The sequence below is a fragment of the Brassica rapa genome, chromosome A09, assembly GCF_000309985.2.
Source record: "Brassica rapa cultivar Chiifu-401-42 chromosome A09, CAAS_Brap_v3.01, whole genome shotgun sequence".
In the NCBI taxonomy this organism is placed as follows: Eukaryota; Viridiplantae; Streptophyta; class Magnoliopsida; order Brassicales; family Brassicaceae; genus Brassica; species Brassica rapa.
This window is the reverse complement of record NC_024803.2, coordinates 27,983,206-28,011,127: the sequence shown is the minus strand read 5'-3', so window position 1 is coordinate 28,011,127 and position 27,922 is coordinate 27,983,206. Positions and strand designations below refer to the sequence as shown.

Below are 27,922 nucleotides of genomic sequence, written 5' to 3'. Positions count from 1 at the left end.
AAAGCTTGAAATAGTTTATATATTTCTCTACAAATAAACTCGGTATAAGTGATAGAAGTACATAAAATTAAAGCAACTGGACTCAAAAATAAAAAAATTAACAAAAATAGTATATAATGTAGTTTTGGGTTTGATGATGCAAAAATAAAAGAGAGAGGGTTGGTGGTATAAAGAGAGAGTCACTGTCGTAAGGATGTCGAGTGTAAAGGTGAAAGACCTCCTCCGTTCGTTTGCTTTGCGTCATGGAATAAAATTCGTGCGATGTATGTTTCTCCTTTTTCTTAGGGTTCAAATTGATTACGCAAACTATTATACATCACATGTACCAAAAACTATTAATACATATATATATATATATATATATATAAAGCTAAAACTTAGGTCAAATGGACTAAGAAGAAGCAAGAAATCAAGAACCGTATCAGAAAAACGAGGTCAATAAAAACGAAGACATTGTTTGTCTTTTTCTATAAAGATCGATAGTGAACATGGAATGACATATACAAAGTATCCTAACTTGACTAAAAAGAACACAAGCCGGCCACAACATACAACCCAGACGTATAAGCGCTTATGATTTAGTTAGTATCTTTCTATCCTAAATGTTGTCGAATAATGGGCTTTTTATGAAGACGATGTATTAGAAGGCCTAGGCCCACGAAAAGCGAAGCGGGAGAGAGAAACCCTAAAACCTAACCAGTCGTCTGCTTTTATATAAAAGGAAAACCTTTAGAAATCTTTTACATGAAAAAAAAAAAAAAACACCAAAGACGGCTTGAATAAGCTAATTTCATTGCAGCAATCTCTGTTTATCCTACTTGGATTATTGTTATGTATAGGAATCTTATTAGCTAAGTTATGGTGTAGATGCCCTTTGTACGTGTAGGAGAAAGTGATGATAAGGAATTGTCGCCCCAGTCTTATTTGCATCCATTGCGATGGAATGCAACATGGTGATTGACTATTTTCGTCTGATTCTCTCAATATTTTAAAGGTGTCTTGTTTTAATGATTTAGTACTGTGGATATGATGAAATGGCATAATTGTTTTGTGACACCCAGTCTGATCTGCTTCTGCAGTATGAGTGATTTGCCATGTCTTCTGATCCTATTTTCAATAATACAATTCGTGTTTTTTTAATCTTATTAAGATATCTTCTTTTATGTCTTTGTGTGGATTACAAGTGTTGATTCATAGACATGCATTACCATCTTACCTCTTTTCTGACTTAACTTTGTTTTGAGTTTCCAGACACTCTTTTTGTTGGTTTACTGCAATCAATGATGAATAAAATCGTCCATATTTAATGATAATCCCATGATTATTAATCTCTAGATCACCATCTTTCGGCTGAGGTTGCAGTCTACTCTTCAAATGTTTTTCCTTAAAGCAATTGCTAATGATATCTGTTTATATTTAGTTTTTTCAATAAAAAAAAGTTAGTTCCTAAATATAGCGACTGTTTTTTTTTTCCTTATTGACTTGTTACTTTTGTAAGTTTTCTTTTGCAGGGTAATTGTGTTCTTTATTAATATTATGAGATGGTATCTTTGACTGTAAGTTGTTTTGTATATGAATTCGTTCTAGGATGGTTAAACCTTGTGATGTCTAGTGATGATCTCTAGTTCTGTTATGATCTCATTCAGTTAACACTGAAAGAAGCGATGGCAGACAAGCTTAATTAATTGTCTCGTGTTTGCAACGGTTCCTTAGACATTATAGACGCTCTAATATATAAAAAGTTGTTCTACAAAAGTCTGGTGATCTGTGGCAAAGACAATACAAAGACAAGCAACGACAGTACTATGTTCGTTTTTGTTCTTCCAATACAATGTCAAGCATCGTCCATTCTTTTTTGATGTTAGCAAAGCCTACCTTTCCGGTATCTTCATCATTTTATTGATATACCAATTTAATGTGATACTCCAAGACTACATTATTGAATGGCTAAGCTACTTGGGGATGTTACAAAAAAAAGCTACTTGGGAAAAAAAAAGCGAATTTTATTCTTGTACATCACGAAACAACCCTTTACGGATAGCAAAAAAATTTAAAGAAAAGATTTCTGAACATCTGTTTCTTTTATTATTTGGACAGGCGTTAAGACAAGCTCATCTGAAGCATTACCAGACAACGCATTTTCCTGTTAAATACACTATGTGATCACAAGGTCTGAGGCCCGTTACGAATTATATCTGCAAACCAACCTTAGGACGATTCAACTCGTATAGTTAGAACTTTTCTCTTTGAGAAGTTGTATATACGAGAGAAGTAAAAAATTCCAAATTCATGCTTCTTTGCTTGCATAATGGTTTTGGGTTAGTTTGCAGATCTATCAGCTAAATCAAATGTGAGTCAAAAAAAGAGTAGGAGGCCAAATAGTTATTAGGGTACAACAAATGTGGTTTACAATGATCAGAGAAAGAGATACATTTATTGAAAACTTCTGAGAGATGCATAAGGACGATTGATTGAAAACTCTAACCTCGTTACCAGTTTTAAACCGATAAGCTTCAAAACCAATGGTGTTGTCAGAATTTTGGTAATGAGTAAAAAGTCAAATAAATTCTCCTGAATTTTGGTAATTTATTTGGCTTTTTACTCATTACTAAAAAGCCAAATATTTTTCAAAATATTTACCAAAAGTCTATACTAAAAATAATTGCTGACCGTTAAGTTCTTGTTACCACATCCACATGCATTGAGATTTGAGCATCTCTCACTTGGAGACAAGAGCCGCTAGCGCAACCAGAAAGACCAAACTCATGCTTCTGTATAGATTATATGTGCGGTAAGTAAAAAGTAATCTAAATCCGAAATACAGCACATGATCTGGTGAAAAAGAAACATGTCATACTGAAGAAGAAAATGATGACCATGTAGATAATAAGTCCACAGATTAAACGTCCAAAATTCAACTACTCTTTTAATAATTCTTATTTCTTCGGTACAGATTAAGTTCATATCATAGGAACGCATCTTTCCTATAAACAGCTGCACCATTTCTGAGACCCAAAGTTTTCATTGTTAGGTATTTCTTAGTGAAGTATCTTGAAGATTTTCTTTACAACTTTATATGAAAGCATGAACACAAGTGACATTAAAGTTGTTTTGCAATAGAAGTTGACTTTGATGAGAAGAGATGAAGATAATAATTTGTATTTCTGTGTCTATCTAATACAGAAACTGCTACACTCTAAAATACAAGCAAATGTTGACAACTACTTTGATCTTGTAGTTGCAAAGAGCATTGCGAAGAACATCTACCACTAGAGATTGACATTAACAAAGCCTTTTCTGTATCTTCATCCATTCGTCGCTGGACCAATTTGATAAGATACTCCAAGAAAACAGAATCGAATGGCAATGTTATTGGTCCTTCGGTGGGGAGGCCGAACTCTTCTTCAGAGATTTTCAAGAGTTCTTGGAAAACAGAGTTGCTGAGGTAACTTATTGGAAAAGTAAAGCGGGCTTTGTCCGCCGTATAAACCACAAAGCAACCCTTATCTACTGACGTTGAGCTGCTACCACTAGAACTCGACCTCTGAAATGAGATCCTTTTCCTATGGAGGGCTGCTCTTTGTTGCCATTTCTTGACCATCTTCATTAGCTTCTTTGTGTTCATTATCATTTTCTAAAATCTATTTAATCCAAAAAGTAAGAAGGAGAAAGAAAGAGAACAGATTTGTAAGTTCTGGTGTAGAGCTCTCTGTGATTCTGTGACAGAAATGAATGATGGAAAATACCATTGCGTTGTTTCATTTTATAGAAGGAGAAACTATTAGCTTTGACAGGCTTTATGACAAGCTCCTGAGAAACCTAACCAGACACAATACATGCATGTGTTTCTACTCTATCTGATCAATGATGGTCCCAAGTTGGCATAATCAATTGTATGTGCAAAACAAATTGTGGACTATAAAGCTTATGGTGAGAAGACATGATCATGTGGGAATGAAAGTTATATATTTATATAACAAGATATATATATCTTATATATTAAAACAGAAGTCACAACCTTGAATCATGTGTGATTTTTTTTAAAATGGACCTAATGGACCTATTCATACAAATTCATACTATATTTTAATTCAGACTAATAATAAATAGAATTTTTAAAATATTTTAATCATAATATCTTTTGATATCTTTTCATTTTAAATATAAATATATTTATTTTAAAATTCTAACAAATATGTTTGATAAGATTTTTACATGATCTTAATTTTCGAAATTATATTTAAATATTTTCACTAATTTCGAAATTAGTTTAAAATATTATTATACATTAATATATTCAGTTATATAAAATGAAAAATAAAAAAAATCTATGATATTTTATTTATTATATAATCATAATCAATCATATTAAAATAAAATTATTATATTGAGCTAAATAAAATTATTATATTGAGCTAAATATAATAAAATTGTATTAAATTTATATATTTATATATTTTATTTTCGTAATTATAAAATATTTATGTTCAAAAATAAAACCTAATATGTTGGTAAGATGGGTTAACATTATCAAACTATATAATACATGTATAAAAATTAACATGCATTTCTTTAAAGTTAATAATATAAAATCTTTGTAACTATTTTAATCATAATATATTTCATTTTAAATATAATATATATTTATATATTATATTTTTAAAATTCTAATAAATCTGTGTAAAAATATTTAAACAATAACTTAATGTATTTTAAGTTATCGTTTAGAAATGAAAATAAATAAATTATATCCTATTTTATCTACTTTTATAGTCATGATCATGTTAAAATATAATTATTATGCAAAAATAAATATGATAAAATTATATTCCATTGATAAATTTATAAATTTTATTTTCATAAATATAAACTATTTATTTAAAATATAATATGATGATAGAACGGCTTAAAATTAACAAACTATATAATACATGTCTAAAAATGAACATATCTTACACTTTTATATATACAATAATAAATTATCTAAAATGAATAAGCATAAAAATATTGGTAAAAAGAAATACAGTTTTGAAATACGGGTCAGAATTTAGCCTAAATTAAATACAAAATATTTTTTAAATATATTTTCTCATGAATATATTAATTTGCTTAATAACTAAATGCAAATACAATAAGATAAATATATAATAAGAAGTGGCAAATACATAAGGTTTAAACAATTAATTAATTATAACATGTAAATTATAAAATTATTGTATTTGAAATAGTTATATAAATATTTAAGTATATGATTAACATTAAAAATATATACCACTTATGTTCTAAAACAATAATTTATGTATAAAAAAGTGAAAACAAACACCCGTGCGGTTGCACGGATCAAAATCTAGTATATACTTACAACAGAAGTTGAGAACTTGTATATATACAAGAGAAGCCAAAAACTACCAGACTCATGCTTCTTTACACCGTTTTTTATTAGCATAACGGTCCCATGTTGGTTAGTAGATCTATTAGAATGTGATCACAAAAATATTAGGTCAAGTAATTATTAGGGGACAACAAATCTTTGGTGAAATCAGGGACAAAGTTATGGTTTCAATTAATGATCAAGAGAAATAGATAGACGCAAAGAAATACATGTGTTGTTGAATCAAAGACGAAGATCCTTATGAAGTGTCTCTATTAGTTCTTACCCATTCAAAGATATTCATAGAGAAAAATATTTTAGGATAAGCCTACAAATTTTTTTTTATCACGAATATAACACACAAGGGTCCAAAGCTATAAGTATGGGTCATTTTTATCGAGCTCGGGCCTTGGACCTTCGCAGATCCTTTGTCTTCATGCGGGCCTGAATCTTCATTGGTTCAGAGTTGCATCCTTTTGACATTGGTGCTTGCCTTCAGGCTCGTCAACCAGTTGCTCTGATAGCAGATGTTACTGCTGCATCTGCAATCCTCTCCTCAAAGTAGTAAACTACCACAAAGACTATCCAAACTTTTCATAGGTCATCAAGTGAAATATGAAATATTTTGACTGAAATCTTGAATCTTATTCGAAGTTTTAATAGTCAGTTGTAACACTTGGATCTAGATCTGAGCAGTCCTTTTGCATCTGCATATATAGTTTGGTTTCACAAATTCATGACCAAATAATTTTGGTTTGGTTTGATGGGAATTTTGTTTAATGTTGATGCAAATTTGAAACTCTAAGACATGCACTATTCCATCTTTATACAAAGTATTTGGAGTTGCTACTACTTGTATTAAGTATATGGAGTTGCTACTATTTGTAGCAATAACAGTAGCTTGATCACTTTTGCAAATATTATAAACAGAATTACTCTGAAACTTTGTCATATATAATCTGAAAAGAGAAACTTTTGACATGTTCTACATATTACACAACAAATAAAAACAAAAAGACAGATCACAACTACACTTTTCTTCTCAGCTTTTACTCTGAGTTAGATTCATCAATGTAGTAGTCGCTTCTTGACAAGAGACTGAACTTGTACAAGCAACTGACTTGATCACTGATGAAATCACACCCTAGCTTCTCTAATTCCATGTGATATTTAAGATGATCATCGAAATCAACGGTTTTTACCATCTGAGTTAAGGCTAACCGAGCAGTTATCCTCTGGCTTGCGATGTCATTGTTCCTATGATCGATCTGTCTCTTTTCTTGCACTTTCTCTCGCGCCTTTACTATCAAGTCTTTCAAACTGTGGTCTTGAGTCTCAGTCTTATCACCTGGTTTTGCTGTAATAACCTTGGACTTCCTCTTTGTAACATGAAGGGTCGTAAAAGCTTGCACCGGTTCTGTAAACTTAGACTTTAGAGGAGCTTCCACGGTCTTCTTTCGTCTCTTCTCTGGTGGTTTTTCTTCATCAGAATGTTTGCGTTTCTTCGTAGTCTCCATAACAACGTCGCGCCTTTCCTTGCCATCTCGTCTCAACTTAGGGTTTATGTGTAACAAGGAGGAACTGGTTGATTTGCACCCAACATCTTTAGTTTCGTATCTCAAATTGCTCGAAGCAATCTCCATCGCTCGTTAATCTTCAAGAAGAGTGATCGATTGGAATAAGATGGAGATAATGAGAAGAGTGATCGTTTTGTTACAAAACCCTAAAGACACTGAGAGGCAACAATTATGGTGGAGTCTTAGGGACCAAGTTACTTTGTTCATGAGTTTTATAGTGTCCGAGTCTATCTCACTCCCCTGCCGCCCTGCGTTGGGCCCACAAGTGTCTAAGCAGATATATTTTGGTATGCTATTTAAAAAAAACCACCTTTTATCTTGCTTGTTCAATTTTTTTTTTGGATTTAATTCTTATATTTATATTTTTATTCTCTTAATTTTTAGTTTATCTTTATTTCAAAATTTTCAACTACGCTTGTCAAATAATTTTCCTGTTTCAATTTTGTATTTTTCAACAAGTATACTTCAGACAACATTAAAATTTATATTATATATCTTTTAACTTTTTTAAAGCTACAACTGAATTATTTATTTTTAAAAAAACTACAACTGAATTATTTATTTTCTAAAATATAATGACGTGGAATGACTAATTCTATTTATTACATTTTGTTTTACCATTTGACTTAAATAGAATGAAATACTCATTCTTTCAACTACATTAACATTACAAAAAAACGAAGAAAAACATTTCTAAACATTCCTCTACAATTTTGATTATGAATAAACAGAATGAAAATATTCCATTTTAAACTAATTCCATATATTTTGATTTTATTAGTTTTGTTTCATAGTTACCATGTACTGTCCTAGTTTTTTACTAGTCATCACACAAATTTCTCTTTCTACTTAGAAATATTATTTATGTAAATTTATAATTATATATTTTAAGTTTGCATTAGAAATGAAAATAGACATTTAACAAAGAGTATATTTTTGGTAAAATATTAATAGCAACGAAATGACAGCAATCGACAAAATAAACCAATTCTTCAAATAAAATAGTGAAATAACTTTGAACCATATCTGACTATCATTATCTAAGTATAAGTATTTGAGTATTTAGGTTGGATGAAAAGTCTAACTAACATCTCAAACAGAGAGGAGTAGACGTTCTTCTTACCAAAAAAGTATTGGAGTAGGATAAATATGGCTAGAAGGATTTGAAAGGCTAATTAATAGGGTCAGCTTTGCCTGTGAGTTGGTTAATAGGTCTGGTCTCTATACGGAGATCATGAAGTATAAGCTGTTTGAATGGTAACTTATAAAGGCCAAAGGGAAGTCCACATCTGTTGGGATTAAAAAGTCAAGCTTTGAGAATGCGGAATAAGTGATGCATAATACATGGACTCATCATATCTATAGTTCAAATATACACACATCAAAGCTATAGTTCAAATATACACAGTATATACAAGTTTGCTGCAGTATTTATAATAAAGATTCATGGGTGTTTAGGACCAATTCAAAAACTCATAAAAGCTTACACTATTGAGACAATTGTCTTTGTATAATATTTTCGTCAATGCAAAAAAAGGATACAAATATTGGACTAATAATACAAGTAAACAATCAACGTGATCATAAAAGAAACAACTTACTCATCAAACTATTTTAAACCTCTCATGCCTTTGCTATTGCCGATGTAATGGTCTCGACCTCTGTAGGACGCCACCATGACTTCTGAACAGCGAGTACTCCTTCTCCATCTTTGGATTGTGTCATTCTTACATCCCATTTCAGAGATTTCACCATCTTCTCAATTTCTCCTATCGTTTCACTGTCATCTCTTACTATAAAAGTCCCTTGTGGTCTTAGAATCCTGTCCACTTCCGCCATTACCGACACCAAGTTGCACCTAAAGGGTTTTGTTCACACATATGGTCAACAGATTTTGCAATCAAGAAAAGGATACAGAGATGCATATATGTGAGTGTAGTGTATAAATACATACCTCTTCTTGAGTGAAGAGAAAAGATGATCAGCATGAAGGAGGTCGTAAGTTCGAGGGTAAGTGCTGAATGATTCACACCAGTCATGGTATATTCCAAACAAACCACGTTCATATATAACTGGAAGCGTATCTGGTGAGTCGATAGGAACTACATTCATCACCCACAGCTTCAGATCCTTCAAAGCAGCAGCAAAACTGAAACCAAGAGAGAGATAAATATATCATTTAGTAACGAATACATGGAGACAATTTTGTACTGGTGAAAGATATTTTTTCAAAACTTACCCTCCATAGACAGCTCTCATGTCCATCACATTTCTCACATTGGACCAATCGATTCCCATACCGTTGAGGTATGACTTTGAAACAATACTCTTCCAACGTTCATGGTCTGCTGTGAAATCCTCTTCTGCAGGTTTTCCATAAACACCTTCCTTAGAATCCAACCACTGAGGAACTGTCTCTACTCTCTGTGGCCATCTTTCAGGCCAAACTGCCCCACGTTTTGACGAATCTTCCGTCACTTTGTGCATACATGCCTCAAGTGGAACATTCCTGCATCAAACACCACACATGCCTTAGCAAAAGAGTTCCATTGCATGACTAGTTAGTTAGTTGTGAATAAACTACCAAGCGGCATTTTGATCATCAGAGTCTTTGCAGAGAGGTGGCTCGTTTTGAGATCTTTGGTTGTAGCATTCATTAGTCATTGGCTTTTGGTAAACGGCAGCACTCACTTCATTCAGTTCATCTTTCTTAATCGTCTTTAACTCCCAGCACATTGCCTTTGTGAGTTTCGACATTGCTACAAAACAGAGAAAATCATCCCACAAGTTAGTTAAGAACCAATTGCATTATAGTCTTACGTTCATATCCAAAAACAAAGTTTCCAAACCTTTCCATATGCCAACGTCTTCTTCGGTCTTCCTGTAAACTGGAGTCGCCGACCAGACAAAGAACCCACCTGGCCTCAATGCACGGTTCAATTCCAAAAGTAGTTTACCACCTTCAATATGCCAAGGGACTCTACAGCGAGCACAGTGGATAAGGTCGAAAACAGATCCTGGAAAAGGCAATCTCTTGGTTCCCATAACGTTTGACATTGCAGGGATACCACGTTCCAAAGCAAACTGCACCTGCGCCTCGTGTTCATCTTTGGGTGCAAACGACAAAGCAAGCACATCTCTGTCAAAAAGATAGCCTCCGAAGCTAGCAACACCACACCCAACATCCAATATAACACGGGTTCTGTTTCCCCAAGCAATATCAGGATATGACTGCAACCAATGACACATATCAATGTTAATAGTCAATGAGGAAGTTGTGTAGACATTGAATGAATAAAGTGTACCTCTTGGAGGAAATCGATGTAGTGAAGAGCACCGTTCTTGAACTGAGTACCACCACCAGGGAATGTTAAGTATTCACCACTCATCTTCACCCAGTTCTGATGTCCTTTGACTTCTGCTAGCTTCATGTGAGGAACATTGTTGTACCATATCTGTGTGGCAAAACACACAAAACATAAGTATCAATGACAAATAAACATAAAGGAGGAACTCAAGAAGCTTTACCTTTTCTCTGCTCTTAGGCCATTTGATGGATCGCTTATAACCTTCGGGAAGAGGAACAAGGCAGGTTGGAGACTCCTCGGGACAATGCCTCTCACGATGCTCATAATGCTTTCTGGCAAGCTTCCTGATAGCTTGCCAATTGTCAAGGCAAGGGATATAGTCTGGTCCAGCTGTCACATTGCAGACTTTCCATTTGATTGAGGAGACTTGAGTTTTCTTCTCGTTCTGCGACTCATCCAATTGGGTAGACCAAGCCCCACTTCCTGTGCTCGCCTCCTTTGTGATTTCAGCCTGGTCACCAGATGGGAACACATCCTTACTCTTCTCAGTGTTCTCTTCAGTTTCTTCAGTCTTTTTCTCGGTGTTTTCTTCAGTATTCTCCTCGGTTTTATTACCATCCTCGGATTTGTTTTCTTCTGAGCTCTCTTCAAGTTGTGTCTTCTCCTTTTGCTTCGTTTCATCACTTTCTGATTCTGCCTCTTTCTCACCCTCCCCATCTTTTCTATCCCCTTCACCGTTTTTGTCTTCAAATTCCTTTTTCTCCTCAGCCTCCTCCGTTTTCTCAGGATCAGGCTTCTCCTCATTGCTCTCTTTCACAACTTCAGTCTCCTCAGTCTTTTCATCCGGAAGACTCTTGGAGGCTTCTTCGTTAGTGGAATCAGTCTTGGTGGTAGTTTCCACATCTTTAGTAGTCTGGCTTGAAGAGAAGTCAATAGACTCGGTAGGGGCAGACCAGGAAGACATGAACATCCAAGCCCCAACCATAGAGAGAGAAACGATCAAAACTATGGTAATGGTTAAGCCATAGCCTGATGACTTCTTCCCGTCTACACGAGAATATTTCCCCATCGCCATGTTCCTAGACCCACGGCACGATCCCTAGTCAAAATGCACCTGCAAAACCCAAAGAGAATACAATGACTTTAAGTAACAGAGTAAAAGAAAGTTTAGAAGAAGCAAGGGAAGAGCTAAAATGATGTTGGGGTTCCTACGAAATGGAAGTCAACGTTATTGACTAATAATGACTCTACTAGATCTTGTTTCTTTAGGCTTTGTTTGAAGAGATCAAACATTAGCCCAAAACCAAAAGCACAATACTTTATTCAACAGTTCTGAGCTTAATCACATGACAATATGATACCACAGAACACAAATGACTAAAGATCTAAAAACCCCCAACTAAAATCAACAAAAAACACTTAAACGAAGAGATCAAATATGATTAGCCAAAACCCAAGTCATAGTAGTTTGAACTAACCTAAGAGCAAACAGAAAGTAAAACAAAGAAGAAGCATTTATGAATCTTGGATTTAGAGAAGTACCCAGAAGCAAGAACATAAAAAGAAAGCAACAGAGTTGCTGTAAATACCAGAGAGAAAGGGTGTTGGCAGCTTCAAATCTCTCCCAAGATTGCAACTTTATGAGCAGAGAGAATAAGAGAAATCTCCAGATCCGGATTAGAGAGTGAATGATCCGCTCTTTATATAATCTCAGTGGAGCAAGTGGTGAAGCAAATCATAGTACTACTATACAAATCATACAGTAGTGTGTTACGGCCTTAATATACCAGAATTTGGATCTGATCTCCACCAACGATTTAATTATTATTTTTTGACTTTGCCATGTTTTTTCTTTAAACAATAATTGAGAAACTTCGTTTTTGAAGATCCACCGACACGGACAGCTAAGCTATCAATCAAGTATGAACGATATGTTTTAGTTCACACACCGTTTTGAATGAGGGAAACAGTTAAGGCTCGTGGTACGGCCCATTAGGCCCATTTTAGTAGGTTTCGTGTTAGCCCATTGTGAGAAATGTAGATCCGACTCCCGGTTGTTGTCGGATCCATTTAGATCCGATTCTTGTTGTGTTATTATATCAAAGGGTGGGTTTGACTTTTCTGTTCGGTTTCCGAGAATCATCATCAGATTGGAGAGATTCTGAGAAAGGAAAAGAAAAAAAACAAAAAGGAAAGGAAAGGGTGAGAGATCAGGTCTGAAGGAAGAAGGGAGGAAGCAGATAACATGTCTGCGATTGTTTGCGGGAGCAAGAGATCTGTGTTCGAGGATTTGTCTTCTTCGCCTCCCCTCTCCAAGAAACTCCGTCGCTTTTCTTCCTCCTCCTCCTCCCTTCTTCTCCTCCCTCACCTCGCCGCCCTTTTCCCCGACATGGATACTCATGTAAAGTTTCAAACTTTCTTTCTCGGGTTCGCATAGGATTCTTACTTTTCTTGCCTTTTTTAATTAGATTCTTGAGCGGGCAATCGAGGAATGTGGAGATGATATTGATTCCGCTATTAGATCTTTGAATCAGCTTCGTTTAGACAAGAGTTCAGAATCATCTCTAATCCAGGAAGAAGCAAAAGTTGAAGGAGGAGGATCGTCAGGGAAGGAGGAAGTCTTGAACATGGATGGTAACGAGTGGGTTGAGTTATTTGTAAGGGAGATGATGAATGCTTCTGACATGAAAGACGCCAAAGACCGTGCGTCAAGAGCATTACAAGCTTTGGAGAAGTCCATCAACACGCGTGCTGGTTCCGACGCAGCGATGCAGATCAGTCTACAACAGGAGAACTTGATGTTAAGGCAGCAGTTAGAAGCTATCGTCCAGGAGAACAGTTTGCTGAAACGAGCCGTGGTGACGCAACAGAAGCGGCAGAAGGAAACCGAAGATCAAAGCCAGGAGTTGCAGCGTTTGAGGCAGATGGTTACTCAATACCAGGAACAGCTGAGGACTCTCGAGGTGAATAATTATGCTCTAACGCTTCATTTGAAACAAGCGCAGCAGAACAATAGTTCCATCCCTGGTCGGTACAATCCAGACGTGTTCTAATGTGCTTTGTTAGTCTGAGGAAAGCAGCTCAGACGTATATCTATCTAATTTGGTTTCAAGTGTTTATTGTATGTTTTCTGCTTCTCTGTTGGTTTGTGACTATTTATTGTTATATGAATGTCTGGAATGAATGGTGAAATGGCTCTAGTTGGGGAACAACGATGTCTCCGAAACAGTTTACTTGTATTTTTTTAGACAAGGCTGATTCTGTAAGGTTACAAGTGTATTCCATACAGCAATTAAATAAAACTACATCTTGTAACTGGTGCACCTTTCAGTTTCTGTCTTACATCTATTATATAAAGATGCATATGCATAGTTATCTGAATCAAACGTAAGAACTTGAGTGTTTTCACCTTCTAAATGGTGAAGTAGTAGAGCTTCTTGGTATCTGTACGACTAAGATTATTTGTGCCATGTAGTGTAACAAATTGTTGTCATATAAATGTTTTTAGAGCTTTCATACCGACAGTCTCATATGATCATCAGATCATGTCTTCTCAGTTCTCACCATAAGTTGTTTTGCAGATGGAATTTATTATACCAACTTGGGACAATCATTGATCAGATAGAGTAGAAACAAAAACATATGTTATGTCTGGTTAGGCTGCTCAAAATCAGAGAATGAATGTTTAGGGTTTTAAGTTCTCTGAGAACATCATAGGACCTACAGGTTCTACATCTCTTGTTCACATCCACACGTCTCTGTGTCTAAATTTTGTTATGAGAATATTGTGTAAGAATACCCACATGGTCATGTCTTCTCAACTGATGTTTTGATCCACAAATGTTGAGCAACCAGGATTGGTTACTAACTTTATGATCCACATAGAACAAAAGACGGAAGCATGTGTATCTGTCTGGTTTACTTGCTCTAACTGATAATAGTTTCTCCCCTTATATAATTGAATAAGCTATTGGATCTTTCATCGCCCAGAACATGCATTCAGAGAGTTATACAACACAACTTACAAATCTCTTTCCCTTTCCGATCATAAGGATTTTCGCTATAATGATGAACACAAAGAAGCTACTCAAGATGGCCAAGAAATGGCAACAAAGAGCAGCCCTCCACAGGAAAAGAATCTCATTCCAAAGATCAAGTACATCTACTAGCAGCTCAACGGCTGTAGAAAAGGGTTGTTTTGTGGTCTACACGGCGGATAAAACCCGCTTTGCTTTTCCGCTAAGTTACCTGAGCAACTCTATTTTCCGAGAAATCTTAAAGATCTCTGAAGAAGAGTTTGGCCTCCCAAGCGATGGACCAATCACCTTGCCATTTGACTCGGTTTTCTTGGAATATCTGATCAAAATGATCGAACTACGAATGGATGGAGATACAGAAAGCGCTCTGTTAATGTCAATCTCTAGTGCTAGATGTTCTTTGCCATGCTCTCTACAACAACTGCTTGTATTTTAGAGAACTAGTGTGCAGCATTTTTTTTTGCGTTTGTAAGGATTCAGTTATTTTAGATTAGACAGGTTATTACAGATATACAAACCATTATTCTTTTTTTTTCTCTCTAATATATTGTCTCATCAAAATCAAACTTCCAGTGTAAAGAATGAAAAATGAACTTGTTTAGTTTACTCAACTGTTTTGCCCTGAAACTTTCTGCCATAAAAAATGGTAACGTTGTTAAAATTTTCAATCAGTCGTCCTAATGAATCTCTTTGATAATATAAGAGAATGGGCAAGAACCTACAGACCCGAGATGTTTCTATTATCTTAAGCTTAACCTGCGATAGTAGGCATAGTTGAGTCGCTAGCGAGAAAATACAGTATGTGGATTGTGGACTACATGCTCTTCTGCTTCGATTCACTAGCTAGCACACGTCTTTCTTTGTATCTATCTATTTCTCTCATCATTAATGGTAACCACAGTTTTGTTGTCCTTCATTTCACCAGAAGATTTGCTGTACCCTACCTAACTTGGCCTATTATTTTGTGACACATTTAATTTTGCTGATGGATCTACTAACCAGCCTCAAACCATTATACTAGCAAACAAATCTGTAGAGAAGCATGAATTTAGTATTTTTGACTTCTCATACAAGTTCTCAATAAAAGTCTTTAGTACCAAAATCTTGTTGTATTTGGTTATATAGCTTTTCATGTCCACAGGATCATGTCTTCTCACCATATAAGTTGTATAGTACACAGGTTGATTTGCAAATGTACTTCATTACCATTCCGGTCAGTTTCGCTGGATCTCAAATGCGTTGATAAGTGAACCAAATTGGCACACTCTGTAAGATGCAAAGAAGGCTGTGATGATGTTAGTGAATTGATCTATGGACAATGACTATCACAAAACACTCTTAAGACAGGAGTGTATTAAGTAATATGTCAAAATGTATAGCAAAACCTCAGTAAAACAGAGCGAGGTTTAAAACGTGACTACAACCGCTTCTCTGAACAAAAAAAAAACTGTAAACGAATCCAAATGCAAAGCCACTTGCAGTCCAAGAGACCATGTCAGACAATTAGCAAAGAACAATCTCATTACACTGCACAAAAAACAATATAAAAGACACAAGTGATACGGAAAATACAACAACCAATTAGGTTAACACTAAAAGGAGGTAAAACAGTAATAGTTAACTTATTGAAAAAAAAAGCTAGCAGTGTCGCAAAGGGCTGTTCATTGAATTTCTGCCTCTGAAAAAACGAAATGTCCAACTACATATGTAAAGTTCAGACATCAGACAGATACCATTGGCAATAATAAATAACACAAAACAAACTCAAAAGATTAATAAAGGGTAAACTGCAATCTCAGCCGAAAGATGGTGATCTAGAGATTAATAATCATGGGATTATCATTAAATATGGACGATTTTATTCATCATTGATCGCAGCAAAGAGGGTTTGAAAGCACAAAAAAAAAAAAAAAAAAACTTAGAGAAGAGGTCAGATGGTAGTGCATGTCTATGAATCAACAATGTAAATTCAGATTTGCAGACGTATGGTTATAATAATCATCCTCATTCCTCATTCTTCCAAACATAAAAAACATAGAGAACAGATCTTTGCGATATAAAAACACAACTGAACTACTCTGCAGAAGCAGATCAGACTGGGTGTCACAAAACAATTATGCCTTTTCTTCACTTCCAATTAACACCATTGGAGAAAACAAAACACAAGAATTATGAAAATCTTTTTTTGTTGAAAATTAGGGAATCAGACGAGAATAGTCAATCACCATGTTGCCAACCATCGCAATGGATGCAAATAAGACTGGGGCGACAATTCCTTATCATCACTTTCTCCTAAAGTAATGAACACAGAAACATAAATAATCGATTAGGCAGAGCTAGAGAAGAAATATCGACATAAACAGCCCTACAAAGTTGAGATTTTTAGGATAGAAACGTATCATTAGATCAGAGAACATGGCAAATCACTCATTCTGCCAAAAGCAGATCAGACTGGGTGTCACAAAACAATTATGCCTTTTCATCATATCCACAGTACTAAATCCTACGATCAAGAACAAGAAACGTACACGATGAAAAGAATCAGACGAAAATAGTCAATCACCATGTTGCATTCCATCGCAATGGATGCAAGTAAGACTGGGGCGACAATTCCTTATCATCACTTTCGTTCAAAGCCATATACAGACAAAGATTATTAAGACACAGTAAAGAGTTTAGTTATACCGTACGGTACGTCGTTTTTGTTTTGAGGCTGTCGAGTCTCTAAGCTTATGGCTTTGCCATTATATAGAGAGAGCTCTAGGGTTTAAAAGCTTATGGGGGTTAGCGGCTGACCACGTACCGGTTCAATTCGGTTCACTTTAATTTAACTGGTATTCTGAAATTCTCAGTTAGGAGTTAGCACATGAGAGACAATTTCTACATCTTCCTTTCGTTTTCGCATGTCTAAGTTTTTTTTTTTTTTTTTTTTTTTGAAAAAATGTAAAATTTTATTTAAGCAAAAGCCATTTTTACATCAAGTGCTACTGTTTTCTTTTGTATTTACACAAAAATAAAAGAATTTATCCAGCTCCTCCATTGCTTTCTTGCAACCCAAATCAAGTGATCAGAGCTTCATCAAGGTACTGCTGCCCCTTCCCTTTCACTGAAAGCAACCTGAGTTTCATGGTCTTGTCCACAAACCTGACTAGACAGCCAATATCTTTCGGTTGTTCAGCATGCCTTCTAGCATTTCGCTCTCTCCACACAGTGTGCATTGTCGCTTGCAAAGCATACCAAAAGATAAAGGTCTTCGTTGGGTTAAGTTTGGGGTTAGACTGTAACACTTTAAGCGCATTCCAGTCCGTGGTGAAATCATCTTGCATAAGGCCTCCGATTAGCTTTCTCCATATCTGTCCCGAGAAACAGCAACAAAAAAATAGATGGCAACAAGATTCTTGCTCTTCATTGCACAAGACACAAGTCGTGTTGATTGCTATGTTCCAATGTTGCATTCTATCAGCTGTTTGTAGTCTGTCTCGCAAAACTACCAAGAGAAGGAAAGCATACTTTGGGGTCGAATGAGAGAACCATACGCCATTACTCCATGAGCAAGTTTGATGGTGGCTTCTGACCTGTTCCCATGTTTTTTTTGTTGAAAACTTAGTTGCATATTTATCTTCAGTTTGCTTCCATAGATGAATGTCATCCTCCTGCGATAAAATTAGTCTAAGCATTGTTATTTCATCCTCTATCTCATTAAGGATGCTCAGCCGGTGCCCTTCGACGTCTATGATTAGCCAGCACTTCCGCAATAGTAGCATTATCGCCAATGCCAAAATCAATAAGACCCCGATCTCCCAAAACATTTTTCAACTTACCAAATCGAGACCAGTTATCGTACCAGAACGATGAGCTCTCTCCATTTCTCACTTCCACTTTTAGAAAACCTTTTGCACGATCCCTTAGCTTGAGTAGCTTTCTCCACATCCAAGAGCCCATGTTACTGGTGCCTCTTATCGACCAAAAGGACCCTTTTCGAATCACGTAACATTGTATCCATCTAACCCATAAGGAGGACTTGGTAGAGAGCAATCTCCAAATGAGCTTCAGGCAATGTACTACATTAACTTCCTTCAGAGACCTGATCCCCAATCCTCCTTCTGCCTTTGGTAAACATATCTCCTTCCAGCTAACTTTTGCCTTTGTCGCTTTCAATTATGGTCCAGACCATATATGTGTGTGTTTTTAATCCACTTGTTGATTTGCAAAAATTAATTAATTACCTACTTGTGACCCTTATGAGTTATGACCAACAGACAAGAACTAGAGAGGCATGTGTTTGTGTCTAGTTTGGCTTTCTCCTCCAAATTTGTCTTAGTCTCATCTTTCTACGTAATGAAACAAAGCTTATACCGTTCTTCATCCATCACAACTTGCAAATAATACCAAAAGAATTTTTTTATCTCGTAGCCTTTGATAGATTCATAATCAAGAAGACAATGGTAACATATGAGTTGCATTAAACTCAATGTAAGTAAAATTTATTTCCTAGCTTTTGATGGATTCATAATCAAGATAATGGTAATATATGAGTTGCGTTAAACTTAAATGTAAGTAAATTTTTCAACTGCTTTTACAAAACTCTTAGGACGCTACACCTACATTCCTTGATGGGTATCTATGAGACTCGAGAAACCTACCATAACAACTAAGGCTTCTATAGGTTTGAACTTCTCATAGAAAATCAGAGGACCTACAAGTTTACATCTTTCGTTTACTTTCACGGGTCTTTGCATCAAAGTAATGTATTCAATGTTTTCATACAAGGCCACATGGTTGTGTTTCTCACTAGATGTTTTGATCCACAAGTTGTTTAGTTGATTACTAACTTGGGACCCTTTAGACAAGAAGCATGTGTTTGTGTCTGCTTTGGTTGCTCTTGATAAGTTCATCTAAACTCTAGTAGTTTCTCCTTATATATAATGCAACAAGCCTATCGCATTCTTCATCAATCATAACTTGCATTCAGAGACCTCCACAAGAAACTAAAAATCTTTTTTTTTCTTCGTTCCTTTCTTAAAACATATTTTCCTTAAAAATAATGATGAACACAAAGAAGCTAATGAAGATGGCCAAGAAATGGCAACAAAGAGCAGCCCTCCACAGGAAAAGGATCTCATTTCAAAAAACAAGTACTGCTACTAGCTCAACCGCTGCAGAGAATGGCTGTTTTGTTGTTTACACGGTAGGTAAAACCCGCTTTGCTTTTCCTTTAAGTTACCTGAGCAACTCTATTTTTCAAGAGCTCTTGAAGATATCTGAAGAAGAGTCCGGCATCCCTACGGAAGGACCAATCACCTTGCCATTCGACTCGGTTTTCTTGGAGTATCTAATTAAATTGGTCCAACGACGAATGGATGAAGACACAGAAAAGGCTCTGCTAATGTCAATCTCTAGTGCTAAGTGTTCTTCACAATGCTCTTTGCAACAACAAGAACCAAATACTCAACAGTTGCTTGTATTTTAGAGTTTCCAAAGTGAAGATAGATACTTTTGTAAAGCTTCAGATTTTTTGTATACTTGATACAACACAAAAATGACTATATATGGCTTAAATTTGCTTCTATACACCCTTCTCTACTAAAATCTACTTAAATTTCATTTTGTTCATAAATGCTCCATCTATAAGTTTCGGGGTTTCCCTTGTAAACAAAATAAAACAAGGAATAGATACTAAAATGCTATGCGAATATTAGAAGATCATTGGGAATTGTTTAAGAATAAGTACCATGTCTCAGTTGGATAAAAAGCAAATAGTGAGGAGACATTGAACTGCAAAAGAATCTACCTTTTGTCTTCTGTAAGAACATCTGAAAATCTCTTAAAAAAATTGGGCATACACTTTCTACACGTACAAAGAGCAAAGCCAAGAATCTTTGGGGTATTATAAGAATTGCCTTGAACTTCAAGCTTTCAACTTTCCAACTCTCTAGTAAACCTTTCTTCTATTACCAGCACCCTAAACAAGAAAAGAACAAAGCAAGTTAGTATATAAAGTAGCTTCATTATGTTTTGTCCCAACCACAAGCACAAATCTACTTTTCCTCGTTCTTGTTTCTTCTCTTCTTCTTTTCTTCCACTTTTGTAGTTTTTTTCTAAAGGGAAAATGGCGGGTGAGCAAATGAAGCCTGTTGCCTCTCTACTTCTTGTACTCAATTTCTGCATGTATGTAATTGTTCTAGGGATTGGAGGATGGGCCATGAACCGAGCCATCGACCGTGGATTCGAAATTGGTAAGAACACTTCAGACTCATCTCCAGTCATAATCATCATTGGTTGCTTATCAACTGTGATTTCTTAACTTTTCTCGAATTTGTTTGCTTTTGGTATTAATAATTTGGTTTTTGTTGTTATTTAACTTCTAACATTATTTGTGAAAACAAACTTGAGCAGGCCCTGATTTCAATCTTCCAGCACATTTCGCCCCAATTTATTTTCCGATGGGAAACGCAGCAACAGGATTCTTTGTGACATTCGCGTTGCTTGCGGGAGTAGTTGGTGCAGCTTCCACAATCTCTGGCCTTACACATATTCGTTCATGGACCGTGGGAAGCTTACCAGCTGCAGCCATGGCCGCAACTATTGCATGGACCCTCACAGTCCTTGCCATGGGGTAAATATACATTTAATTAATATCTCCCGTCTCACAAGCAACACACATCATGTTTTGAGACATCGATGGTAAGACTAATCATCATTTATTAACAGATTCGCCTGGAAAGAAATTGAGTTTCAAGTGCGAAATGCAAAACTGGTTAGAATTTTCTCTAGTCAATTCTTATAGTCGATTCAGTTTTGGAAACACACACAAGTATTGGCTTCATGTTCGTCTCCTTTTCTTTGCAGAGAACCATGGAGGCCTTCTTGATCATACTCTCAGTCACACAGCTTCTTTACATCGCTGCTGTTCACGGCGTGAAGAAACCTACTTAAGAAATAATTTTCTTTTGGGTTTCTTTCTACTTTTCAAGTCAAACTCGGGATTGAGTGTGGGAATGTTTGTTTGTGTGATAATATTTTCATAGGAAGTTGAAGTAAAGCTTAAGTTAAATTCATGCATTCTTTCTGCACAGAAGGATCAGATCTTGATTTGTGTGTGTGTGTGTATCACTTTGTGTTCATGGAATAAAATCAAACTGTGAGGCTTGAAATGGATCACACTTCTACTTGTTTCCAGTGAACCACACAGAATGTAAACGACAATTGCGGTAATTGAAAAAAGCATAGAGCTATATTTAGTCTTATGAAAGTAAAATCCATATTATGGACAAGTTACGACTGTATTTCAAAAATGAAAGGTAAAACGAAATTTATGTTGCTAACTAAAAGCCGCCCATGTTATTATCTATCAAAGATAATGTACAAAGAAGAGTGTACGGACCCGTAAGTTCTGCTTTTTCGGTTGTTTTTGAGGCTGTCATGAGCGTCCAGCTTTATCTAACTCCTGCAGCACAATGCAGAGAATACATGTTAATGACACGGATTATAACATAATAGACAATGTTGTTAAAGATACACACAAAGAACAACAAAAGGATTTGATCTCTGAGGGAGAGTGGAGAGAAACTACAAGAATCTGATCCTTTTACTGGTGGAAAAATGTTAGGAGATGAGTTTATGCTAACTCCTATTTTTACAAGACTCCAACCAAACAGTAATAAAGTAGCTGATAGCTATTGCAAACAAGAGAACTGGGAAATTAAACTTGAGCGAGACTATTCTATCATATAAACGCAATCCAATTCCGAGAACAATGATGTAAAAGACAAGGACGCAATGATCCATTGGCATATGAACTTCAGATTCCTGCTAGACTATATCTAGTTGTAGATTCATCGATGTTAACTGACCAAGCATGAGTTGTGTTTTTGGATAGCTTAGCATTTGACGTTAGTTCTAAACAATTTCAGTAATTACTATAGAATAACAAGAACAGCAATGAAATAGTTGGAACTCTGAGCTAAACAATCTACGTAAGAGTCACTCAGAATCCAAGACTCGATTAAAGTGAAGTAGTTTCTGTGAAATATTAAGAGTTTAAGGACATCATCACAAACACAGGACACATTGCAGGTCATGGAAGATTATTGAAATAAGAACCTCAACCAGGCAAAGTACACCTTAGCAAGAATCATAAACCGAGACTAACCTGTGTTATCTGTCAGATCCTGTCATAGCATCAAACAAACCGCAGCAACTTAACCAAGAAGTTCGGACGGCTTGTGGACCAGGCAACAAAAGACGCTGCAAACGTCACATGAGATTCTTCAGCCAACTGAAAAGAGAGAAGATTCACATGTACACGATGCAAGAAGAATAAAAGAGATGCTACCTTTTCCTCAGAGGATACTGGAGCTTCAGATTCTCTTACAGTCTCTACTTCTCTGCTTGTTCCATCAGCAGACTCTAGAAGAGTATCCACCTTACCATTATCTTTCTCCAGAGATTGACACTCTTTCTTTTCATCAGACTTCTGTTTGACCAAATGTGAGTGTGTTGAGGTCTCAGCATGCTCACTCGTTTCCGAAATCACTACTTTGGAGACAGAATCGACAACAGGAGCGATCTCCTTAACACAAGGATCCTGAAGAGCTACGTTTATGGAGGAGGTCTCAGTACTGTTTTCGTTAGAGGAAGTGGGCGGTTTCTCCACAACGTTGTTCTTGTCATCCGTTCCTATTTCAACATCTGATATCTCTTTAGCAGACTCCTTCACCACAAAACCGGATGATGTAGCCTCAGCAGATGGATCTTTTGTGACACCAAATTCATCATTCCCTTGAGAACCAGGGGAGCTTAAAGTGCTATCACTTTCCCTAGCATCTTGGCTTCCATGTTCATCATTTCCTGTTATATTTTTTTTTTTGTTACATTCAAAGTTTAACAAATAATACTCTCTCTTCCATAAACTTGAAGAATCATGAAATGGTTAAATTATCCTCGATGAACTTGCGGAGACTAATAGTAAAATCAGGCGTCAACACCGTTCTAGACAAATCTATCGACCTAGCAGCAGCGAATCCCGAATCTAAACAACCCGAGGGGGAGAGGAAGAAATGTACCGTGGAGATTATCGCCATTGGAGCCCTTATCGTTCGTATTTGTTCCAATCGATTCCTGTTGCTGCTTTTTCTTCAACGCCTTTCTCTTCTTCGCACCGGGAGGCATGATCGATCGATCGAAACGATGGAGGATTTCTCTCTCCCTCACAATTTTGAGCGAAAAGTTTCGTTCGTCTCAGAGTTTGTTTCTCTCTCTCTATATCTCGCTCGCTACAGTGTGAGTTGAATTGTGTGTGGACTGCGTTTTTCTTTTTGTCTCTACGTTGGTAAAAGCAGAATCTCCCGTAGAGGAAATAGATAAACGAGAGACAGACTTCTTATTTTAATTTGTTTTTTTCTACTTACTCTTTTTTTCTTATTCAACAGTCCCATTAAAATTAAAAGTTTTTAATTTATGTATTTAACCGTAACAATATTTCCACATTTTTCTTTCACTAATCATATCACCACCACGAAGGTCTCTCTCTTTATTCGTTATTAAAAACTAGATAGGTTGGGATGTATTTTTTAAAAAACATGATGCTATTTGTTTTTTATGTCATTATTTAGGATTAGGTTAAAAATTCGATTCAAAGAATTGAACCAATCCCAATCCGAATAAGTAGTACCAAATACGAACCAAAATTGATTAAATATCCGAATTATTCAAAATTTTGGTATTTAAAGAACTGAAACTTAATCCGATTCGAACCGAAGTATTTTGGGTATCCAAAATAGATTTATATATTTATATATATTAATTATTTTAGATTCAATATATACTAAAATATCCATAATATATATGATACTTTTAAGTTTGTTTAAGTACTTGAAAATATATACAAATAATCAAACGTAAATAGTTAAAATATACTCAAAACTCTAAAAATACTTAAATAATTATTAATTCACTATCCAAATATTTAAACCAAACTAATTTATATGTTAAGTCAGGTACTCTAACATATGTTATTAAAATTTATATGTAATGTATTCTATTGTTTATAGATTTTAAAAAAAATTAAAGTATATAATAAATTTTAAATTTAAAAATAATTTAAATCGGTTATCCAAATTCGAACCGAATCCTCAAAGATCCCAAATAGACCGAAAACGAACCTGAACGCACCCTTAATCACTATTATGGGGATGATTGGTAAGTGCTGTAGCTTTATATTTTTGCTGTAGAATTTAATCTATAGAATTTAATTTGTAGATTTATTTGTTGTAGCTTTTCTTGCTGTAGATTTCTAAAGCACTAATTTTTTGCTCTGGAAATAAAGCTCTCTATAGCCATATTTTTATTTTTCAGAGATTTTTTTGCTGTGAGTTTTTTTAAGAAAAGCAAAGCTCGATTGGTTGACATATATAGTTGTAGACTAAATTTTGGCTGTCTAGAGCATCTATAGCCCCAACCAATCATCCCCTATATATCATATATGAGTCATCATAGGTTACAAAATATGTGTTATCATATAATTAATCGTATTTTATATGTACCATCAAATAAGTTTTCTTATAATTAATACTCCTTCCGTTCTTAAAAATAGATTTTTTAGTATTTTCACACATATTAAGAAAACACATTAAACTACCATAATAAATGTATCATTTTCTGTAATTTTCAATTTTCAATAGCTTTTAACCAATAGTAATTCAATAAAGTCAATTAATTTTCTTGAAATTTACAATTTTTCATAGAAAACACAAAAATACATCTTTCTGAAACAAACATTTTTCTAGAAAGTCTATTATTAAGGAACTGAGGGAGTAATATTTTATGGGAAATACCATAGGATAACACTAAAAAAATTTATGTCACAAATATAGACTCTAATGATCAAAATGACCAAAATGTTTCATTAAAGAGGTAAATATATACTTATACCCCTAGGGTTAACTAATCCACACCTTAGGGTTTAAAGTTAAAGGGTGGGAATTTAAGATTGAAATTTAAAATATTATAAAATAAAAAAATAAATATTAAAATTTGAAAAAAAAATTTAAAAATAGTTTCAAAAAGTATTTTCGAATTACAAAAAGAAAATTTGAAAAAAAAATCAATTTTTGTTTTATAAAAAAGTTTGAATTTGAAAACATATAATCTAAAACTATGATTTTCTTTTAATTTTTATATATATCTAGGGTATTAGAATCCTTTTACCTATTAAATAAAACATTTTGGTCATTTTTCTCTTTGTGTTCTATTTTTGTGACCAAAACTTGAAAATTGTCTATTTAAGAGAATTGCCCATATTTTATACGTACAATCATATAAATAATCACATATATTATATTTTTAAATTTTAATGTGAAATAATAAAAATCATAATTTAGGTTGGTGTTTGTAATTAGGCTTTGTATTGTATTTTACTTATATATACTGAAAATATTTTTATAATCGTTATTAGAAAATATGTTAGTAAAAATCAAAATTTGAATATATGTATATTTTTGTATGAATTTTTAATATAAATTAATTTTAAATTATTATTTTGATTTGAATATGTATATCAAGTAATATAAATTTATTACTTTTTAATATAACGGACTTCTAATTTTTTTAATAACATAAACCAATTATTATTTTTTCTAACTTACTGTTATTCATGTTTACAAACAACACTATTTTTTTTTAACTCCTTGTGTTTGTTAAACAAAAAAAAATACTTTATTTAATAAGATAGATAAATAAATATCCCCGCGCAATTTAATTCAATTAACTATGGGCCTTTAAAGGGCTAATACTGGGCTTTATGTTACGGACAAACCTCTTTATGTTACGGACAAACCTATAACAAAAGACGGACTCGACGGAGCTAACGGAAAAGTAACTGATCCGAGCGTGGAGCGAATGACGGTTGAGCGTTCTTCAGTATCAGCGATTATGGCGGAAGAGGAGAATCTCGATCCTAACACCGCGAACCATTGCCCTATCCAGAAGCATTTACCGGCGATTAAGGCTATCCGCGGCGGCGAAGAAGGTCCGTCGAAGGAGCAAAAGATCACATGCGGCGGAAACGGCTATGTGTGGAAGAAATCGAAATCAACCACCGTAAACCAACATTCACACTCCTTCCAGAGTTCTTGGACCTTCTGGTTCGATACTCCTTCCTCGAAATCGAATCAAACCACATGGGGAAGCTCTTTGAGAACCTTGTACACATTCGCTACCATCGAGGAGTTCTGGAGGTGAGCTTACGTTGAATCCATCTCCTAGAGCAGAATCAAGTAGTAGTAGAAGTATCGGTAGTCTTTACTTAGGAGTAAACGTCACAGATATTGAATGTTTTAGGTTTCTTGAATCTTAAGGTATCTTGTTATTCTGCCATGGATGAGTTCAAAGCATTGTTTGTTTAACTATTTGATGCAGTCTTTACAATAACATCCATCCTCCAAACAAGTGGGTTCACGGGTCGGATCTTTACTGCTTTAAACATGAAATCGAACCCAAGTGGGAAGATCCAGTTTGTGCTAATGGAGGAAAGTGGACTATGATGTTCCCTACGGCTACACTGGAATCCAATTGGCTTAACACGGTATTGGTCACTTTTCAGGAGTTCGGTGTAGTTTTACTGAGGCAATAATGTTGCTTGTTGGATGCATTTTGTGATTGATGTTTTTGATCTCTGCTACTTGTTTTAGTTACTTTCGTTAGTTGGTGAGCAATTTGAGCATGGAGATGAGATTTGCGGGGCAGTTTTGAATTTCAGAACGAGAGGGGATAAGATCTCTATTTGGACAAAGAACGCTGCTAATGAGGAAGCTCAGGTAGACCATTGATGTTTGTTTTCCCTAAGGCTACAATTGAAGCTTGTTTTTGAGGTCCCTATGTGCTTAAGCATACACTAAGAGGGAGAGACTAGACGATTAAGAGAATCTTATCTTTTGGGGAAATCTTGTTGTTGTTACATGCAGCTAAGCATTGGGAAACAGTGGAAGGAACTTGTTGGTTGCAATGAGACAATCGGATTCATCTTTCATGTAAATATTCTTCAACATCTTTTGTAATGTTATTTTAAAACTGCATTGGATTGTGCTGTTATTGTGACTTGTCCAATGTTTATTTTCAGGAGGATGCAAAAACTCTTGATCGTAATGCTAGACCTCGCTATACTGTATGAGATTCAGCGGTTTACATGGCAGCTTCCCGGCGGTAAAGAAAAAGAAGACTCAAAAGGGAAGTCTTATGAGACAACATATGACCTTTAGTTGCTTCTGATTCTATCTTTCATTGTAACAAGATGCACAGTTTGTGTTTGAGGTGATTTAGCGTTCCCACTTGCAAACTTGAAATGGTTTTTAATCAAAATGTATATGATATTAGTAATTTTCATAGTGATATAAAGAAAAAAGTAAGAATTTCTTACGTTACGAGTTACTACTTGTCACTGTTATATCTTTTTGTAATTTTAAGTAAATAAATAAGTCGTTGACGGAAAGAAAAGAAGTAAATAAATAAGTTAACCTGACAACATTTCCCCGCCAAAACACAAACATTTGATTTGTTTTTGTGTGATAATAACAGAATGTACGGAAACAATCGTTTCAAACATCAAAGTTTAGAGTTTTGGATATTAAAGAA

At 35.0% G+C, this 27,922-nt stretch overlaps 9 protein-coding genes and 7 non-coding genes across 19 annotated transcripts; 8 read left to right on the top strand and 8 right to left on the bottom strand.

Annotated features, from left to right (window-relative positions):
• Positions 1 to 888: 888 nt before the first annotated feature.
• Positions 889 to 978, top strand: LOC117128775. Its single transcript, XR_004452165.1, has one exon. It is a non-coding gene; the product is annotated as a small nucleolar RNA U31b (small nucleolar RNA).
• A 44-nt stretch (positions 979 to 1,022) lies between these two features.
• LOC117128778 lies at positions 1,023 to 1,108 on the top strand. Its single transcript, XR_004452168.1, has one exon. It is a non-coding gene; the product is annotated as a small nucleolar RNA snoR4a (small nucleolar RNA).
• A 164-nt stretch (positions 1,109 to 1,272) lies between these two features.
• On the top strand, positions 1,273 to 1,361 carry LOC117128718. Its single transcript, XR_004452112.1, has one exon. It is a non-coding gene; the product is annotated as a small nucleolar RNA Z196/R39/R59 family (small nucleolar RNA).
• A 1,754-nt stretch (positions 1,362 to 3,115) lies between these two features.
• Positions 3,116 to 4,399, bottom strand: LOC103840483 (auxin-responsive protein SAUR64-like). The gene has a single exon (XM_009116990.3). The coding sequence runs from the start codon at positions 3,629 to 3,631 to the stop codon at positions 3,197 to 3,199; it is 435 nt and encodes a 144-aa protein (XP_009115238.1). The 5' UTR covers positions 3,632 to 4,399; the 3' UTR covers positions 3,116 to 3,196.
• A 747-nt stretch (positions 4,400 to 5,146) lies between these two features.
• Positions 5,147 to 8,148, bottom strand: LOC103840538. The gene has a single exon (XM_033281388.1). It carries the CDS (start codon positions 7,012 to 7,014, stop codon positions 6,421 to 6,423), a length of 594 nt encoding a protein of 197 aa, XP_033137279.1. The 5' UTR covers positions 7,015 to 8,148; the 3' UTR covers positions 5,147 to 6,420.
• A 251-nt stretch (positions 8,149 to 8,399) lies between these two features.
• LOC103840482 (probable methyltransferase PMT24) lies at positions 8,400 to 12,128 on the bottom strand. 3 transcript variants are annotated; one of them, XM_009116989.3, is made up of 9 exons: positions 11,846 to 12,128; positions 10,986 to 11,370; positions 10,477 to 10,901; positions 10,254 to 10,403; positions 9,798 to 10,179; positions 9,533 to 9,707; positions 9,188 to 9,457; positions 8,903 to 9,097; positions 8,400 to 8,806 (listed from the first exon to the last, which is right to left on the bottom strand). In XM_009116989.3, exons 2-9 carry the CDS (start codon positions 11,329 to 11,331, stop codon positions 8,572 to 8,574), a joined length of 2,178 nt encoding a protein of 725 aa, XP_009115237.2. In that variant the 5' UTR covers positions 11,332 to 11,370; positions 11,846 to 12,128; the 3' UTR covers positions 8,400 to 8,571. The 3 variants fall into 3 exon arrangements, with proteins under 3 accessions (XP_009115237.2, XP_009115236.2, XP_018510307.2); XM_009116988.3 differs by having other exon boundaries at positions 10,477 to 11,370; XM_018654791.2 differs by having other exon boundaries at positions 10,477 to 11,371; positions 11,849 to 12,128.
• Positions 12,129 to 12,370: 242 nt separating this feature from the next.
• Positions 12,371 to 13,570, top strand: LOC103840480. Its single transcript, XM_009116987.3, has 2 exons — positions 12,371 to 12,657; positions 12,725 to 13,570. Exons 1-2 carry the CDS (start codon positions 12,502 to 12,504, stop codon positions 13,307 to 13,309), a joined length of 741 nt encoding a protein of 246 aa, XP_009115235.1. The 5' UTR covers positions 12,371 to 12,501; the 3' UTR covers positions 13,310 to 13,570.
• A 58-nt stretch (positions 13,571 to 13,628) lies between these two features.
• Positions 13,629 to 16,644, top strand: LOC103840479 (auxin-responsive protein SAUR64). The gene has a single exon (XM_033281397.1). The coding sequence runs from the start codon at positions 14,250 to 14,252 to the stop codon at positions 14,727 to 14,729; it is 480 nt and encodes a 159-aa protein (XP_033137288.1). The 5' UTR covers positions 13,629 to 14,249; the 3' UTR covers positions 14,730 to 16,644.
• LOC117128720 lies at positions 16,082 to 16,170 on the bottom strand. Its single transcript, XR_004452114.1, has one exon. It is a non-coding gene; the product is annotated as a small nucleolar RNA Z196/R39/R59 family (small nucleolar RNA).
• Positions 16,494 to 16,583, bottom strand: LOC117128777. Its single transcript, XR_004452167.1, has one exon. It is a non-coding gene; the product is annotated as a small nucleolar RNA U31b (small nucleolar RNA).
• Positions 16,645 to 16,696: 52 nt separating the features above from the next.
• LOC117128779 lies at positions 16,697 to 16,783 on the bottom strand. The gene has a single exon (XR_004452169.1). It is a non-coding gene; the product is annotated as a small nucleolar RNA snoR4a (small nucleolar RNA).
• Positions 16,784 to 16,831: 48 nt separating this feature from the next.
• On the bottom strand, positions 16,832 to 16,921 carry LOC117128776. Its single transcript, XR_004452166.1, has one exon. It is a non-coding gene; the product is annotated as a small nucleolar RNA U31b (small nucleolar RNA).
• A 1,629-nt stretch (positions 16,922 to 18,550) lies between these two features.
• On the top strand, positions 18,551 to 19,892 carry LOC103840477 (auxin-responsive protein SAUR64). The gene has a single exon (XM_009116985.3). It carries the CDS (start codon positions 19,338 to 19,340, stop codon positions 19,761 to 19,763), a length of 426 nt encoding a protein of 141 aa, XP_009115233.1. The 5' UTR covers positions 18,551 to 19,337; the 3' UTR covers positions 19,764 to 19,892.
• A 222-nt stretch (positions 19,893 to 20,114) lies between these two features.
• Positions 20,115 to 21,449, top strand: LOC103840476 (membrane protein PM19L). The gene is made up of 4 exons (XM_009116984.3): positions 20,115 to 20,529; positions 20,690 to 20,909; positions 21,005 to 21,050; positions 21,143 to 21,449. Exons 1-4 carry the CDS (start codon positions 20,403 to 20,405, stop codon positions 21,227 to 21,229), a joined length of 480 nt encoding a protein of 159 aa, XP_009115232.1. The 5' UTR covers positions 20,115 to 20,402; the 3' UTR covers positions 21,230 to 21,449.
• Positions 21,450 to 21,505: 56 nt separating this feature from the next.
• Positions 21,506 to 23,779, bottom strand: LOC103840475. 2 transcript variants are annotated; one of them, XM_009116983.3, is made up of 5 exons: positions 23,359 to 23,767; positions 22,766 to 23,143; positions 22,629 to 22,696; positions 22,446 to 22,540; positions 21,506 to 21,740 (listed from the first exon to the last, which is right to left on the bottom strand). In XM_009116983.3, exons 1-4 carry the CDS (start codon positions 23,462 to 23,464, stop codon positions 22,451 to 22,453), a joined length of 642 nt encoding a protein of 213 aa, XP_009115231.1. In that variant the 5' UTR covers positions 23,465 to 23,767; the 3' UTR covers positions 21,506 to 21,740; positions 22,446 to 22,450. The 2 variants fall into 2 exon arrangements, with proteins under 2 accessions (XP_009115231.1, XP_033137275.1); XM_033281384.1 differs by having other exon boundaries at positions 22,629 to 23,143; positions 23,359 to 23,779.
• Positions 23,780 to 26,034: 2,255 nt separating this feature from the next.
• Positions 26,035 to 27,718, top strand: LOC103840474 (eukaryotic translation initiation factor 4E-2-like). The gene is made up of 5 exons (XM_009116982.3): positions 26,035 to 26,529; positions 26,711 to 26,876; positions 26,983 to 27,108; positions 27,256 to 27,321; positions 27,411 to 27,718. Exons 1-5 carry the CDS (start codon positions 26,192 to 26,194, stop codon positions 27,459 to 27,461), a joined length of 747 nt encoding a protein of 248 aa, XP_009115230.1. The 5' UTR covers positions 26,035 to 26,191; the 3' UTR covers positions 27,462 to 27,718.
• Positions 27,719 to 27,922: the final 204 nt, after the last annotated feature.

Coding starts and splice junctions, on each gene's coding strand:
- LOC103840538 (XM_033281388.1), bottom strand. CDS start 7,014: ATGGAGATTGCTTCGAGCAATTTGAGATACGAAACTAAAGATGTTGGG.
- LOC103840480 (XM_009116987.3), top strand. CDS start 12,502: ATGTCTGCGATTGTTTGCGGGAGCAAGAGATCTGTGTTCGAGGATTTG. Junction 12,658..12,724: donor TCCCCGACATGGATACTCAT/GTAAAGTTTCAA, acceptor TTTTTTAATTAG/ATTCTTGAGCGGGCAATCGA.
- LOC103840479 (XM_033281397.1), top strand. CDS start 14,250: ATGCATTCAGAGAGTTATACAACACAACTTACAAATCTCTTTCCCTTT.
- LOC103840474 (XM_009116982.3), top strand. CDS start 26,192: ATGACGGTTGAGCGTTCTTCAGTATCAGCGATTATGGCGGAAGAGGAG. Junction 27,109..27,255: donor CTGCTAATGAGGAAGCTCAG/GTAGACCATTGA, acceptor TGTTACATGCAG/CTAAGCATTGGGAAACAGTG. Junction 27,322..27,410: donor CAATCGGATTCATCTTTCAT/GTAAATATTCTT, acceptor GTTTATTTTCAG/GAGGATGCAAAAACTCTTGA.
- LOC103840482 (XM_009116988.3), bottom strand. CDS start 11,331: ATGGCGATGGGGAAATATTCTCGTGTAGACGGGAAGAAGTCATCAGGC. Junction 10,180..10,253: donor ACATCGATTTCCTCCAAGAG/GTACACTTTATT, acceptor CATTGGTTGCAG/TCATATCCTGATATTGCTTG. Junction 9,708..9,797: donor AGACGTTGGCATATGGAAAG/GTTTGGAAACTT, acceptor TCTGTTTTGTAG/CAATGTCGAAACTCACAAAG.
- LOC103840475 (XM_033281384.1), bottom strand. CDS start 23,464: ATGCCTCCCGGTGCGAAGAAGAGAAAGGCGTTGAAGAAAAAGCAGCAA. Junction 23,144..23,358: donor CAATGGCGATAATCTCCACG/GTACATTTCTTC, acceptor AAAATATAACAG/GAAATGATGAACATGGAAGC. Junction 22,541..22,628: donor CAGTATCCTCTGAGGAAAAG/GTAGCATCTCTT, acceptor TGACGTTTGCAG/CGTCTTTTGTTGCCTGGTCC.
- LOC103840483 (XM_009116990.3), bottom strand. CDS start 3,631: ATGATAATGAACACAAAGAAGCTAATGAAGATGGTCAAGAAATGGCAA.
- LOC103840477 (XM_009116985.3), top strand. CDS start 19,338: ATGATGAACACAAAGAAGCTAATGAAGATGGCCAAGAAATGGCAACAA.
- LOC103840476 (XM_009116984.3), top strand. CDS start 20,403: ATGGCGGGTGAGCAAATGAAGCCTGTTGCCTCTCTACTTCTTGTACTC. Junction 20,530..20,689: donor CGACCGTGGATTCGAAATTG/GTAAGAACACTT, acceptor AAACTTGAGCAG/GCCCTGATTTCAATCTTCCA. Junction 21,051..21,142: donor AAGTGCGAAATGCAAAACTG/GTTAGAATTTTC, acceptor TTTTCTTTGCAG/AGAACCATGGAGGCCTTCTT.